This window comes from Cryptotermes secundus, unplaced genomic scaffold (assembly GCF_002891405.2).
Source record: "Cryptotermes secundus unplaced genomic scaffold, Csec_1.0 scaffold1434, whole genome shotgun sequence".
NCBI classification, from domain to species: domain Eukaryota; kingdom Metazoa; phylum Arthropoda; class Insecta; order Blattodea; family Kalotermitidae; genus Cryptotermes; species Cryptotermes secundus.
In genome coordinates, this window is record NW_019734986.1 from 65,374 (window position 1) to 82,316 (window position 16,943).

Here is a 16,943-nt window from a genome sequence, read left to right on the forward strand (position 1 = left end):
ACATTAAGAGTCATGAGACAGAAAAATATGATCATGGGCCCTGATGGGGCCTCGAACCAATGACTATGCTGGTAAAGGCCAGTAGCAAATTACTGCTCTGCTCAGGACTGTGGTTAAAAGTCAGTTGCTAGACAGTGAGGACATGAGCCACTGAGCATGGAAGCAGTAAAAAGAATCTGCACTGTTAGAAGCTGTTACCAAGGAATGAGTTCATGAAGACATAGCAGAGTGGGATGGCTTTGAATGTGCTGTGGCTATTTGTAGTTATGGGCATCAAGCATCTAGAAAATTCAACAACCAATCCAATCATGTGACTAGATAACAAACATGTGAAAATCCTGTACACACGCCTTGACTGTATTTGATTTGGAATGTTCCACCCATTTTCTATGATGTCAAATAATTTCTTAAGCTCTGTGACACTACTATAGCCTAGTCATTTCAAGTTCTGTGACACTGCTATAGCCTAGTGATTGCAGGAAGAACATGATAAAATATGAAACAAATATGAAATTGGGCTGGTAACCTTCTTAACAACAAACAACTCTGCAGATCTAAATGTAGGCAGGAGGATATCAGAATGCATGGTATGGAATTTTAGATAACTTGAGAGGTGCTGGGAGGGCCCAGACCTGTTCTGAACATCACGGTGAAGAGAGTACATGGTTGCACAATTTGACCACTGATTCTGGATTATAAAATAAACACTATCTATCTTCTTCTCATTTTGCAACAAAACGAGTGCCAGATAAAATCTGCATTCAAAGATGCCATGCTTCAATTATGAACGAACTAATACTGGAAGGATCATGACTGCTGATGATTAAATTATATCATTATGATTTCATTTGAGAGTAACTCACTGTTGCATAGACCAAAGGCACAGTTGCTGCGTCCTCAAGTGTCCAGTGATCTGGCACATCCCACAGGAAGGTCTTGTCTACACACACCACAGTGGCCAGAGCTCCTGAATTTACTATACCCATAACTCGTTGTCCCTCCTGGTCACGTCCAGAGAATTCCACTCCTATATAGTGCTATCAACACAACAGTTCATTAGCACCAAGTTCCAGGTCCAGATATTTTATTGAAATGTGTTTGGCAGAAAATTGTTAACTTAATATAATGTAACATGTATGAGTGTGATTACAGATGGGGTTTGGAGGGGTAATTGAATTTACTGAACTCTCTAATACAGCATGTGACTACACTTTACAATACACTGTTACAGACATACACACTAGTGTCCACTGTGGAGTTCACTGTCAACCCCTCTCAATTTCAAAAATGCATTTTCTTAACCCATTCAAACCCAAGGCATCAGACATAGAGATGACATATGAAAACAGTGATTCTGTTTTGTTATCATTTCTTAACTTACATCATCTTCCACCTTTCTCTTTCTCCACCTATATCCTCTCCATGTTTACCTTCTCTCCTTCTCCCACCATTATACATTATGGGATGGAGTAAAACTGTGTCTACTTGATACTTTGGCCACTAGTAGACCTGTAGCACATGCCTTAGTGAAAGGTGAGTATGGAGCAGTTGCTTCAATGAGAATTGGCAGGGGAAACTGAAGTACTCTGAGAAATCTCACCACAGTGTCACTTTGTCCACCGCAAATATTAAATGACTTCATCTGGGATCAAACCTGGCTGCCATGGAGGGAAGATGGATAGTGACTGCCTGAACCTGCTATGGAATGTCATCTCTTACTCTTTTATCTTCTTTCTCCCTTTCTTTTCTTCACCTTTCACATTCAGCCCCTTTCTACCTCTCTCTTCTGACCAGCACAATTGGGTATTGAGGATCTCCAGGGGTTATATATCTCGAAAACCACATGACATACTATTCTATTGGAACCCTATCAGCAGTTATGACTCGGAAGAATTTAGGGATGATTTATTTTGCATATGTACATTCCATTACGTCATATGGAATAATATTTGGGGGCAATTCAACTCATAGTAATTTAATTTTCAAAATCCAAAAACGAATAGTGAGAATTATTATGAAGGCAAGAAATAAGGACTCTTGTCGTCCATTGTTCAGGCAGTTAAATATTCTGCCCTTATATTTTCAATATATATTTTCTGTATCAATTTTTGTAAACTAAATTCTGCAAGACACAGCATTAACACCACACAAGGCTTTGACTTACATATTCCAATTAATAAATTAGCTAAAGTGCAGAAGGGTGTATATTATTCAGGAATTAGGATATTCAAAAATCTACCACATAGAATCAGGAATCCATTAAATGATATTACTACATTCAAATGGGCTCTAAAAAAGTTTCTTCTTGCTGGTTCATTTTATTCTTTAAATGAATATTATGAATGGAACACAAGGAGTGATCTTGGTTCTTATAAATAGTATCTAAAATTAACCACAACAAGTCCTATTAACTAAAAATATATAAATAATCATCTACTTTAGATCTGCATACATACCTACTATGACTTTTATTTATTTTAACATACAATCTCTTGTTGTTTTATGAATTTATTTATTTATGAATGTATTTATTACCATAAAAGTTAATATACTTCTGAGAGAAGTTATTTATTCCATTTATTGTTGATGCATGTTAGATGTTTCTATAGTTTTTTTTTTTAATATGTGAGTGATGTAACATACATTATTTGATATTGTAATGTTTATCGATAATATTTATTCATATGCATTCTTTTCATAAATTTGATGAATTTTATAAGATAAATGGTTAATATGTTTTCATCTAGTTTTTAAGTCTTATTGTAGTCACATTTTATTATGTTTAGTGACTGTGTTGTTTAAGTTTTATATTACATTATTTTGACTTGTTCCAGTGATTGGCTGGAATATTTATTTTGATTTTTGACACATTCTATATCCAGTGGTGTGTGAACTTGTTTCTCGCCCTGTAATTGGATCAACTTGAATATAAGAATACATTAAATTAAATTAAATTAAGAGGCTTCTTGTTTCCCACAAAATGAAAAATTAATATTACAATGACATTTTGCCTTATAATAAAGCAACATTAAATTCACAGTGCAGTATTCTCTGTTAGTTGATGCTTATTCAGAATTATTGTGTAGTGATAACTGTGGGCTTCTACAGAATGAGGAACCAGCCAATGTTATGGCTTCTCTGTTCACCGCTATCACACACCCCCTAAAAACAGAGAATGGATATATAGAAACTGTTTCATATATGCTTGATATTTGTATTGTAATGAGAAAATACTTTATTAGAATTAAATAATCTGACTTAGATGCAATCTATAAGCAATTAAGAACTGAGGTTTGTGACCTTCTCCTGGAAAAAAAATGAAGCATTTGTTTTTGTGTGCTCTTTTACAGTCAAGAATAAAAGACTTCGGCAGCATGATCAATTGTACTGTGACATGTAGACCCACTGCCAAGTAATAGCTTTGTAAACAGGCAAGAGCATAACAGCCATTGCTAGCTAACAGCTTTGTGGACATGTTCTTTCCCAGGCAATGAGAGAAGAAGCAATAATGGAGGGGATATTTTCTGTGTGGTGTGTGCCGGGGATATATAATGAGGTTAATAGTTCAGTTGTTGGTTAAGTCAGTTGAGAGTTGCAGCTGTGAGAAGTGAGAAGCTGGTAGCTGAGGGTGGGGACAGTTCAGGAACCCAGAGGAAGGGGAATGTCTGCCAGTGGAAGCAGCTACCAAGCAACGGCTAGTGAAGACTGAGAAGACTTTATGTGTGCTGTAGTTACAGTGATCTCTGGAGTGTACAACTTATTGAGACCATCATATTTATTTGTAGTTGTGTTCTGTAAGTGTTCAGTAATTCTGGTTACCAATCCAAACCTCATCTGTAGTCACTCAATCAAGTGGTAATACATTTACATTCATGTAGGCTTACAAATAAAGGTGCAATGAAGTTTCATTTTATTAGACTTTCTGATGGTTGAACATACTAATTCGGAAATGTATGAATAGCATCCTGTTATTTAATTATCTTGAAAAATGTAAGACTTACAAAGTAATGCATACTGAACATAAAATGTCTGACGCTTCTCTGCAACTTTTGCTCAAAACATTTTTCACAAAAATGCATATTCAGATATGAACAGAAAAGCCTGTAGATTTTCATGTAAAGTAACTATTATTTTTGTTTGACTTTAGCCCAAATTGGGAAATGTCAATGAATTTGAATATTCTCCTCAGTATCAAATTTGATGAATATCCAATGAGGAATTCTAAGTTCACATATATATACAGATGAAGGTATCGAATGTTACAGGTAACCCACAAGGTTGCATGCAAGCCTAGAGGATCCAGACATAACAGTATGTAAAATGGAAGTGTACATTGCAAGAAAAATACTGGCTCAATGCTCAGAATCTCATGTTCAACATGTCATTTGTGTTGTGAATGGAGAAGACAACCTCTGGCTATGAATGTTTAGCTAAGCTTATAAGTGGCAGTCTACTATCTTCAGGAAGTGTTCAGGGTTAAGAACACTGCATAGCAATTAAAAAGCTTCATGTACTTGTTTCTTGATTTACAGTTAAACAGAATGAATGGGTGTCATACTTGTTCTCTCATCCTAAGGAAAAAAAAAACACAGTTATGGGGGGTCTGACAACAGGATGCTGAGACAAATATGGACATAAATCAGTGCAACAGCAGGCTAAAATATAATGTTACAAATATTTCTTCTTAATGGAAGGAAGTGACAAGAGGATAAAAGGAACGGTGTAAAGATAATCTCCATAATCTGTACACTTCATCAAAATTTACTGTAATGATTAAACCAAGGTGTATGATATGGATGAGGAACACAGCACACAAGATCAGAGGAGAATAATATATATATCATTTCAGTCAGATACCTTTTTAGAAAACGTTATTTGCTAAACCTAGGCATAGATAGATGGGAGGATAATATTCAAATGCATGGCTTTTATGGTGGAGATGGATTGAACTGGCTAAAAATTGAATCCAATGACATGGACTTGGAAACACTATAATGAACTTTCAGGTTTCATAAAAAGAGTTGATTTCCTTGACCAGGTGAGAGACTACTAGTATCTCAAGAAATTAGTCTAATCAACAACTGGGACTTGCGTCTGCTCTCTGGAATAATTTATGTTCATGTGGATGAAAAATGACACATGCACAAAAGAGGCCACAATACATCCCTGAAAAAATATTCAAGGACATTCAGGACACATCCCTCTGTATTGTACAATAAGTTGGGTAACAATTATTACCTGGAATTAGGGGATTTCAAATCCCCTGTGACTATGGGGATAGCAGCTTGATTCTTAACTTGGTTTTAATTGTATTATCAAACTGAAACATGCAATGCTGTACAGGTCAATCAACATCATGTGCTTTTACAAGAAAGCAACACACAGGATATAAATGTTACTTAGTTTTCAGTTATGTATGTAAAATCTGAGGTCCTACAGTTGTGGTTATGAAGAATTCTATCTTTTGGGATATAATGCCTTGCAGTCTGCTGAAAGTCAACTGATGTTTCAGAGGAACACACTGACTTCATCTTCACAGTTCAAGAGAAGACAAAGAAAGAAACTAGCACATGGCAGGCAGCAAGCAAAGCAGGTGACTTGTGAATATGTGGGATTGTATAGAAGCAGAAGGGACCTAAGAAGCAAATCTGTAGTTTCCCACTGCATCCATCAGAAAACCGGGGTGAACCAAGAGGAGTAAGAAAAAGTGTGTGTGGGAGCCACTCACATTTAATCAAGTGCTAGCAAATCAGCATGGAACACAGTAGCTCCAATGAACATTGGTTTGCACACTGCCTAGTGACAACCTACCTCTGACACACCAGTCATCACCCATAGTTTAGCAACCATCCACTGCTTAGCAGTGACTTGATAAACATTTCCATGGAGATAGAGTCTTGGAAACAAAACATCATTCAGTGATAAACAAACATTTCCTTGGATATGAGAATGAAATATGTTTCCTCTGGTGGGCCATCTGAACTTTATATAACAGGAAATCCAGATCAAACCAGTAGTCAGAATGAAGCTTGTCAGTGTATACATTCTAGCAACAATAAATATTTGTTATAGAAATTTACCACGTGGTTGTCTCCTCAAGCACTGACAATCCAACAGTGGTGATCCAGATGAAGAATGCAGACTGTGGACAGCTCTGTACCAGAAGAGGTACCCACAGTGGCCATGCGGCTTCCACCACTCTGGGCTGAGCAGCCAGCTGTGTGGTTCACCCAAGCCAAGGCACAGTTTACATTGGCTGACATCAGCAGTGAGCAGACCAATGTGACCTTGCAGCTGGACAATCGGTATGCTGCAGAAACAGAGGTCATCATCACCTCTCCGCTGGAACGAGACCCCTATACCACGCTGAGGACTGAGCTGGTGAAGCAGCTGTCCCCCTTCAAAGAGCAACACATCTACCAGCTACTTACACTAGAGGAGATGGGTGACTGCAAGTTACTCCAGTTTCTAAGGCACCTCAGAAGCCTCACACCAGACATGCCTGATGAGTTCCTCCACTGCATCTGGTTCAGTAGGCTACCCCCCCATGTACAGACCATTTTGCTGGCCAGCCTGAGGGCGATTTTGATGCTGCACTCCCTGTGCAGACTGCATCTTTGAGGCTGCACTCGTGAACATTGCACCACTCCCTGACAGCGATCAGTGCCAAATATGCCCACCTTTGCTCCAGCTCCAGGAACAGCCATCTGGGCAGTAGATCCACCTCCTGAGATGACACTGCATCCAATCTCTCCTGGTACTATTGCTGCTATGGAGCCTGGGCGCAAAAGTGTACTCAGCCTTGCCCCCCCCCCGCAGGGAAACTAACACAGCGGACATCAACGATGACACATGTCGGTGCAACAACCACAGGCTGCCTCTTCATCAAGGATAGGATTAGTAAACAGCAATTCCTGGTAGATGCGGGTTCAGACCTCTACGTGTACCCCTGCAGGCTCATTCCGCAACGCAAAGAACGCATCTACTATGACTTTTATATGGCTAACAGCACTATCATCCCCACTTACAGATGGCTGTCCCTCAGCCTCAACCTGAGACTATGCTGGGATTTTACACGATGATTCGTGGTGGCCGAAGTCATACATCTCATTGGTGTCGACTTTCTCTCCCATTTCAGCATTCTGGGGGACTGCCAAAACAACCACCTACTGGATGATGGCACATTGTTGGCTGTACTGGCCCAAGCAGAGAGCTCATTGATCCAAGCGTCAGGACAATCAGTGACCCCATGCTGGTTGACACCACTGTCGCTGAATTCCCGGACCTCACTTGTCCCACGAGAGTCCAACGCAAAGTACGCCACAGTAACGTCCATCATATCTGGACTACATCAGGGGCACCAGTCACCTGCCTACCATGATGACTGTCATCAGACTGGCTCGATATCGCCAAAGCCAAGTTCATTGTCCCTTTTGAGAGTTCATGGTCTTCCACTCCACTCACTGGGCTCAAAAGAACAACGGTTGGCGTTCCTGCAGCGACTATAGAGCACCAATGCCCAGACCATGTCCGACCGCTATGCCATTCATAATATCCATGATTAGTCCTAGCAGTTTTTTGGTTGTTCAGTTTTCTCCAATATCATTCTGGTGAGAGCATACAAACAAATCCTGACCATCCTGATTATATACAGAAGATGGCCATTACCACTCCATTTGGCTTATTAGAATTCCCCTTCATGTCCTTCAGGCTGTGCAATGCCGCCCATATGTTCCAAAGCTTCATGGACAACGTTCTGTGGGAATTCAACTTCTGCTTCACCTAACTGAATGATATCCTTCTTTCCTCTCTCTCTCTCGACAAGCAGAAGCAACATCTATGGCTCTCTTCAGTCAACTTCAGAGGTAAGGGATCCTCATCAATTCGTCAAAATGTGTATTCTGAGAGTCAAGCCGGCCTAGATGCTGAATGAGACTGACTGTGAGACCACTACCACTTTCAACCCCCATTGCACCTACTACACACTGCAAATGCCACATATGTTTTCCTGATTGCTTCAACATCTAAACATCCCTGCGGGGGGTGACTTGGGAGCCATCCACATTGAATCAAGCGCTGGCTGATCAGCGCGGACCATGGTAGGTCCAATGTCTCTTGCTTTACATGCCGCCTAGTGACAACGTACCTCTGACACAGTAGTCATCGATCATAGTCTAGGAACCAACTGCTGCTAAGCAACGGATCAGTAAACATGTTTCCATGGTGATTGATTCTTGCAAACAACCCACTTCTAGGTTATGAACAAACGTTTCTTTGGATACATGATTGAAAGACATTTTCTCTGGAAGTACAAACTGACATTACATAACAGGTACCCCAGACCAAGCCAGAAGTCAGAATGATGCTTGTCCTTGCATGCTTTCTAGCAACAATAAATATTTCTCATAGAAGTTTAGTACATCATTCTGTCTTGAAGCCTCGACATTTCCACGAATGGCTAGGTTATCCCATGCAGATGGCTATTGATATGTACGTAAGCACAGAGGAGAAGTCATAAGTGTGTGGTAACCCAAAACCAGAGGGGTTGGACAGACATTGTGTGCATGGGTGGTAGGCATGCGATTTAGTTATTAGAGACAGAATAAGCAACTTGACTGATGTCCAAGGGTGTTAGATTACAGTTCTAGTAGTGTCTGTGATTGTCACCTTCATGCAGCATGTCTATGCTCACCAGATTCAGATGTCTATCAAGTTCCAATGGTAGCCTAGCTGTGGCTGTCATCACATCTTTAAAATTGAGTGAAGAATAATAGATGTGTGACAGTACTTCACCTGATTCCAACTGAAGGCTGTAACACATAAAGTCTAATATAAATCTCAACCCCTAAACTAAAGTGACACATGTTCATGACAGGCTACTGCCTGTCAAAAAAAAAATAATTTAAATGAATGAGATTTCTTCAGGATATAATAAAACTGAATCTCCATTCGACGTTGCTCAAGTAACACAGTGGTTTAAAAATAAGACTTCTTGTGTCAAAGATCTCATCTCCTTCTTCAAGCATTATTTCTGTTTTCAATGGATGAAAGAGTTATTTTTTCATATTCTAGAACTTTCAATTCTGAATATTTATATCCTCCAAACCTTTCCTGGTTCAAAATTATCATATAAATATATTGCAGACTTACTCTGGCCAGGGACCTAATGTAAGAAGAGGAAGGGTAACTCAACCACAGATAGGCCCATGGGAAAACAAAACCCCTTCTACCAGCCAACTGACCAAACTTCATACATGACACCATAAACACTGGCCCTTGGAAGGAGGAATTTGGTGTCGTGTGAAATAATGAAAAAATTTGAGCATTCACAATGCAATGTGTAGATGTGTTAGTCTCTATTTCAAGCTCTCCCATACAAAACCGAATTTTTTAACAGTCTCCAACATCATATTGGAATAAGTGAAATACACAAACAAAAATAATAATGCCAATGTCATTGTATTATACATCACGTGTAGGGTGGTATATCATGACAAGCAATTCATTCCTAGATATTTTGGAAAATTATGCTCTTCCATAGCTCACCAATAAAAGGAAACAATAAAAACAACAGTGGCAGTCACAGCAGTGGCGATGATGACCTTATTCTTCAAACTGGATGGTAAATTTGTTTTGTCTACACTGTCTATGGCTCTTTGAACATGAATCTCCCAGGTAGAAGGACAGAAGAGGAAGATCAACTGTGTGGCCACCTCGTTCTCCTGATCTTAATGCCTTTTAATTGTCTCCTTCAAGGATATGTGAAAGAGCAGGTGTACAGCCAAAGAGTGATTATGCTGACTGAACTCAAAGCATGAATCACTGAAGCAATTGCAGATGTTACAAGGGACATGTCACAGATCATGTGGCAAGATGTGGACTATATGTGGAATGCAAGCACAGCTACAGGTGGTGCTCACTGTAGCAAAGTGTTTTGCATCTAACAACTTTTTCATGTGTGTCTGACAAAACTGTTTCAATTGGAGAAGGAAATATTGCAAACAATACACTCATATCTGCTTCCATTTCTCAGCTACAGGTGAGTGAAATCCAGTCTCCATTTTAATGTTGAAAATGTTACTATACAAGGGTACAAATGGATGAAGCTGACATTTCAGCATAACATTTCACAGAAATTACCACGGCAACTTATCTGCTTAGTGAATTGTTATAGCAGAAAGTAAATTCAAGTAACTTTGGAAATGCTACTAGTATTACAGCATGTTTCCATTACAATGGCTAGAGAAGGGTTTTTCCCACAGCAACCAGGAAAAATGTAAACAACTTTCCATGACAATGATTTATTGCAATTGTTGAAAAATGAATTCCCATAGATACCAGAGAACAGAACCCATGGAGCAGTACCTGCTATACGGTCAGACTGACAGATAAAACCAGAAGCAGAACTCAAGCAGAATTGAAGCAGTCAGTTCAAGCCAGTCCTACTTCAGGAGCCTACAGACCAAGGTAGGGTGCAAATGGATGAAGCTGTGACACTCAGCATAACATTTGTGCAACCTTTTACATAACCACTGATAACTCAAGTCCTATGGTGTATATTACAACTGTATTAAAAGTTGCATGTAAATGGAACAATAAAGGCTAATTTATCCATCTGTACATTGTTTAAACAATTACACAAAATCTATCTGGACATAATACAAGTGAAATCCATTAATAAATGCAAGCTTCTCAAAAATGCAATCCATTTCGGTCCATTTCTAGTACAGTACGTTCAACCATCGAGGAAGCCAGGGAAGCGGCATGGGTCGGATACATTTCTCACAGATTGCTGCTGTAACTGCCAATAGCGGAATGAGTCATCAGCACTAATAAATGTGCGCAGTCTCACTAGCATACAGTGGATGGATCGTTTCTCTGTGGCTAGTGTGCCCTTTGCCATTAGCGAGAGTGCAGTCATGTTGCTGATTCCCTCACTCAGTTTCTGTATATGCACACATTTACATGAATACTGAAAAAAAGATAACAAACTTACTGTATGCAAGTTTCAAGGTTTTCACGGTGATGACTATGAAGAAAGTCATCTTCTGGGATCTGGTGCCATGTATTCTTGGTTTTCACCGATGTTTTGGAGNAAGACAAAACCTTGTTTCCTTGTTCATGTTGTTCGGATGGAGCACGATCTCAATGGCCTCCATAATGCGATCCAGGTATCGGCTCTTACAGTTGAGTATGGCGGTTTTGTGAAACTGGATACGGTGGTCTAGTTTGATGCTGTGTTCAGCTACGGCTGACTTGTCCAGATGTTCTAGGTGTAAATGCCGTTGATGTTCTTTCAACCTGGTGTCCATAGAATGGCCCGTTTGCCCAATGTAGACTTTGCCGCACTCGCAGGGGATTCTGTAAATGCCCGGTGTCCTCAGTCCCAGGTGATCCTTGACAGGCCGAAGGAAATTAGATATTTTCTTAAGAGGCAGGCCAACTGATTTGACGTTGTGTCGGGACAGCACTCTGCTGATCCTGTTGAATATAGTCCCGACAAAGGGCAAGAAGGTGACAGGGTCTCTGTGGTCATCTTGTTGATTGTAGTTGGGATGACAGTTGAGGGCCCTGTGGATCTGCCGGTCATTATAGCCATTCCGTCTGAAGATGTCCTTCAGGAACTCCAACTCCGCACGCAGGCTGTCTTGATCGCACAGAGCTCTGGCCCTGTGTACCAGTGTGGAAAGAGCTGCCTGTTTATTGGAAGGGTGATGATGGGACCTGGCATTGAGATAGAGGTTGGTCTGTGTGGGTTTGCGGTATACTCTATGGCCTAGAGAGCCGTCGGGTCTCCTGTAAATATCTATGTCGAGGAAGGGAAGGTGGCCTTCACTTTCGGTTTCCATGGTGAACTGAATGCATTGGTGGATACTGTTTAAGTGGTTCAGGAAATCCCTCAGCTTGTCACCGTATCCAGTTTCACAAAACCATCATACTCAACTGTAAGAGCCGCTACCTGGATCGCATCATCATGGAGGCCATTGAGATCGAGCTCCATCTGAACAACATGAACAAGGAAACAGTCTCAATAAGTCATGGAAACCTCTCATCTCTTCCCTCAAGAGAACTCCACAAAGCCACCCCAGTTCGTCATGTCACTGATGTCAGTAGCCTGTCCCCAGCCAACCAGTTCCTCCTGTTTACCAGCTACCTCCGTGCCATTGACCTCCAAGTTGCCTGGATTCACTGGCTGGTTCCCCCCCTTCCCCCCAGACCATATATGGCCTTAAATTGCTATTCACTGTTCCCATTGGTCCCCTCTTCCCCCCCTCCTGCTTCCTATATAAAGCAGCGCTTTTCACCTCTGAATCATTGCAGCTACTGCTCTCTGTATTTGCAATGCAATTCACCTGCCCTGAAGATGGAGGCGATACGTTCCTCCGAAACGTCAGTGAAAACCAAGAATACATGGCGCCTTTCTTCAAACTTACTGTACTTTATAACAGATGTTGGAAGTGACCCCCTTCTGCTTCCAAACAAATATGTCAAACATAAATAAATTATGCGACACTTTATGAAGTTGGTCAATGGCTATTGAACTAATTATGCGTGTTATTTCATTCTGCAAAGCTTCAGTGGTGCGAGGGTTATTCTTGTAGACTTTTCCCTTTAGGTCTCCCCAAAGATAAAAATCGCAGAAATTGAGATCTGGGAGGCCACAGTCCCCTGCTGATTGCTCTGCCTTCAAACAACTTCCTGTACTGCGACCATGGATGCATTAGCTGTATGTGCTGTAGCATTGTCTTGCTGAAAATACCCATGTTGTCTTTCTTCAGCAGTCAGCTGAATGAAGAATGGATTCATTATATCATTAACGTAGCGGTCAGGGTTCACAGTTTTGTGGAAAAATAAGGGGCCAATGATTCAGTGTGGACTTACAGCACACCATACCCCCACCTTTTCACTATGTAATGGCACTTGCTGTATAGCGTGAGATTTTACACACATAATTAGTTCAATTGCTGTGGACCAAATTCAGGAAGTGTTGCATAATTTATTTATGCAATGCGAGGCATGTTTGCAAGCAGAAGGGGGTCATTTCCAACACCTGTTATAAAGCACGGTAAGTTTGTTATCTTTTTACAGTATTCCTATAAATGTGTGAATGTACAGAAACTGATACGATGGAATCAGGGACACGACTGCACTCTCGATAGCAGGGAAGGGCACAGTAGTCGCGGATTTCTCGATGATTGAATGCCTTGTACCTTTTCAATATCTCATGGATTCTGTATTCGTTTTCTGTCTTCTGACTTCTAACTTCTATTTATATTTATCAGGTGGCCGTGATAGTAGACAATCCCACATGGGGTTCCATTCTGCTTTTCTGGGATTGCCTCACTTCGGGAACCACTGTAATTACCACGTTAACCGTATATGCTTAGTGAACTGTTGTCACAGAAAAGCATGTTCGGTGTTATGTGTTGGAGTTGGAAAGTGTTTAGCCAACCATTACTTAGTAATGGGTGACTTCACTGTGGGAACAATATATCTGCAGGCAGCCGTGATAGTAGAGACTCCCTATAGGATTCCATTCAGCTCTTTTGAGACTGACTTGCATTTTTAGCCATTGCAATTACCATGGTAACAATATCTACTTAGTGAACTGTTATCATAGAAATGTGTTTGAGATGGAACACATTTAGCCAACCGTTAATTAGTAATGGGTGACTTCACTGTGGGAACAATGTTTACCCATCTGTTGGCTGGTAATGGACGTTTGCATCGACTTCACTTCACTATTCCGGTTTTGTTGGACAAAATGTGGCCAATTTGTCCTGCATTAACTATGTTTCATACTTCAGCTATCACAGATCTATCTTGAGCACAGCCAGAGACCAAGATTCGCAACTCACTGATGCAACTACAAACTAAACACTTTGGGGAATTTCAATAAATAATACGAGGGGGTACCCAAAAGAAACCGAACTTATTTTTTTTAAACTTATTTATTCAAATTTTAAGCACAAACCTTCAATCCCCTTCAAAGTATTCTCCACTTACACTAATACACTTGTCTAGTCTTTTATTCCATTTTTCAAAACATTGTCTAAATTCATCTTTTGAGATGCTTGACAGTGCCTCCATCGTTTTTTCCTTTCATGTCTCTTTTCATCCAAGGAAAACAAAAAAAGTCGCATGGGGCAAGGTCAGGAGAGTATGGAGGGTGAGGAACAGGGGTCATACCATTTTTGGTCAAGAATTGTCATACAGACAGGGCTGTGTGAGCAGGGGTATTGTCATGATGGAAAAACCAGACACCCAACTGCCACAAATCTGGCCGCTGAGCTCCAAGTCACTCCCAACAGCTCCACAATTTCTTCAATGGTCCATCGTCAATCTTCCTTGATGATTTCACGAATTTTTTCAACATTTTCATGTGTTTGGGCCGTGGAAGGACGACCAGAACGAGGTTTGTCATCAATTGACATTTCACCATTTTTTAAACGGGAAAACCACTCAAACACTTGAGTTTTCCCCCATAGCATCGTCCTTGTACGCCGTCTTTAACATTTCAAGAGTTTCTGTTCCACTTTTCCCGAGCAAAAAGCAGAATTTCACCGCCGCACACTGTTCACGAAAATCAGCCATTGCAAAAACGATGATCACACAAAACAGTTGTCACTATAAACTCTGCCGAAACTAGTCCTTACCTTCTGAAGCAATGGTAGTCGGCTTATCGACTCAGGAATGTTAGCTCTATGCGCTCATAGTGGCAAAACGCGGTACTACAAAAGCTCTGCCCCCCAAAAATTAGTTCGGTTTCTTTTCGGTATCCTATCGTATACTGTACATATAGTAATGTTTCAATAAAGTTTCAATTTTAATGTACAAAGTACATTTATTCAAATAAAAATCCCAATTTAATACCGTTTTCAACGTTAATCCTAGGAACCAAGGTTCCCCAATCACTTTTTTTGTAAGTCTTGTATTATTGTAAAAAGGTACTTCAGAAGAGGCACAGTACTTGATGAAACAGCTCGCTCATACCTCTGAGGGTCTAGATTTCCTTCAATCCACCTGAAGCTAGATAAATCGCCTCGGGTCATGATGTTAATGTGGGCATGCCAAACAGCAATGCTGGTACAGGTGCCTAGTGGGAGGTATCGGTATGACCCCCACTTTCCATCATTGTATACATTCATGACAAGATCTTTCTTCAGCTGTTGCTGATACAATGGTAAGTTCACATCAAATGGGGGTGCAGATGTATCCAGAATATAAAAACACCTGAAACAGACATACAAAAACTTTCAGAGTTCTTATGCTCAATGTCATGCCTTCAGAAGGCCAGGAAATTGGTTGTCATTTTTGGGTACGTGAACACATTGGCCAGCCTGCAGGCAATGCAGCAGCCAGGTAAAATACCATGATTGGGGATGTGACATCAGAATGAGCCATGAGCAGTGATATCCATGAATAACTCTTCATAATGCATTCTTGTTATGGAGAGATGACTGCACTGAAACACAGAATACTAAGTTGTGGTTGGGGGACACCATTCGCTCAGGTGTGGCAGTCCTTCAATTTCACTGGGAAGCTGGAAGTCATGCTTATACAATTCAGATTGGTCAAACTGACACATGGACATGTGCTGCAGGGGGAAGTGGAACCTGTTTGTATGCAGTGCAGTGTGTGCACATCATGTGGGAATGACCGTGTTGTGACAAAGAAGGCCAAATCTTCCATCTTCATGATGCATTATGCAACAATGCAAAGCAAGTTCACTGTAATATGTTGAACATATAATTCTTTCGTGGTAGAGTGGTTGATAAATTTATTTAACTGACTTGCGTATCTACCTATCTACCTTTGCTCCTGTTGCTCCCAATTGGAGCACAAGGTATCAGTGAAATGCTTCATTTCACTTCAGTTTCTTAAACTTAGACAGTTGGTAGGACACACTGGGCAAGGGATCAGCCTGACAGGAGGTCGCTACCTACACAGGACAACAGAAACACAAAATAAGTGCAGACAAACATACTCGTAAATGCCTTCAGTGGGATTTGAACTCACAATCCCAGTGTTCGAGTGAGCGCAGTCACTGTGATAAGCTACTGACTTGCCTGCTTATCACATTTTATCTGTAATATTATTCTATATGATCTAATTAACCCATGTACAGTCTGTACAACTGTGAAATTTTAACTGAACATCTATCGTTGTTTCATTCTATAATTCTGTGCACCAACAGTCACAGCCTTCTAAAGTCTGGCAAATGGATAACTGTATGTAGATTCATTTAATTTTGTAACATGTTTAATAATATGTCTCATTTTTAGTTATACCCAGGCACAAACAGACATAGATGGTGATGCACCTATAACTACACTTTCTCTCTTTCTCTCTCAGTCACACAGTCAGTCTCACTCACTGAAATGTACCTACTGATTCATTTATTCTATATATTATTGAATTGAATTTAATTGAATTTATTTACATTCTATAAATCCTAAGCAGGTTAGTACCTTTGGATACAGAACAAGTCAAAAGGTTACATACATAAGTACAGCCAATTTTAGCTTAAAAATTAATATAACTTAATTTTACATCATTCTCTATTTACATTGAAGTATTCATCTAAAGAGTAGAAGGAATGAGCATGTAGATAATTCTTTAACTCTGATTTAAACTTTTTAGTATCATTGCCCAAGTTTTTAATACTTTGTGGCAGATTGTTGAACACTTTTATGCCAGTAAAGTAGACTCCTTTTTGATATACTGATAAAGTTGTTGATGAGGGTAGGTGGAAGTTATATTTTTGTCTAGTATTCATGTTATAGACATCAGAATTTAATTTGAATTTACCTTTGTTGTAAAGCACACAAATAAGAGAAGCGATAATATGTATTGCAATTGAAATCTCTACTTCTACATCCTGTAATGATTCTAATTATATTCTTTTGTATTTTAAAAATTATTACACTATGTGAAGAGTT

At 40.1% G+C, this 16,943-nt stretch overlaps 1 protein-coding gene across 1 annotated transcript in view; it reads right to left on the reverse strand.

Moving 5' to 3' along the window:
* The window catches only part of LOC111869163 (fatty acid synthase), a 135,383-nt gene that overhangs the window by 37,249 nt on the left and 81,191 nt on the right, over window positions 1–16,943 (reverse strand). Inside the window, exons 22-24 of the mRNA XM_023860434.2 lie at window positions 14,995–15,234; window positions 8,693–8,810; window positions 864–1,037 (exon numbers count right to left, since the gene is read on the reverse strand). Of these exons, the coding sequence (XP_023716202.1) occupies window positions 864–1,037; window positions 8,693–8,810; window positions 14,995–15,234 (532 nt within the window). The remainder of the gene's footprint in view (window positions 1–863; window positions 1,038–8,692; window positions 8,811–14,994; window positions 15,235–16,943) is intronic.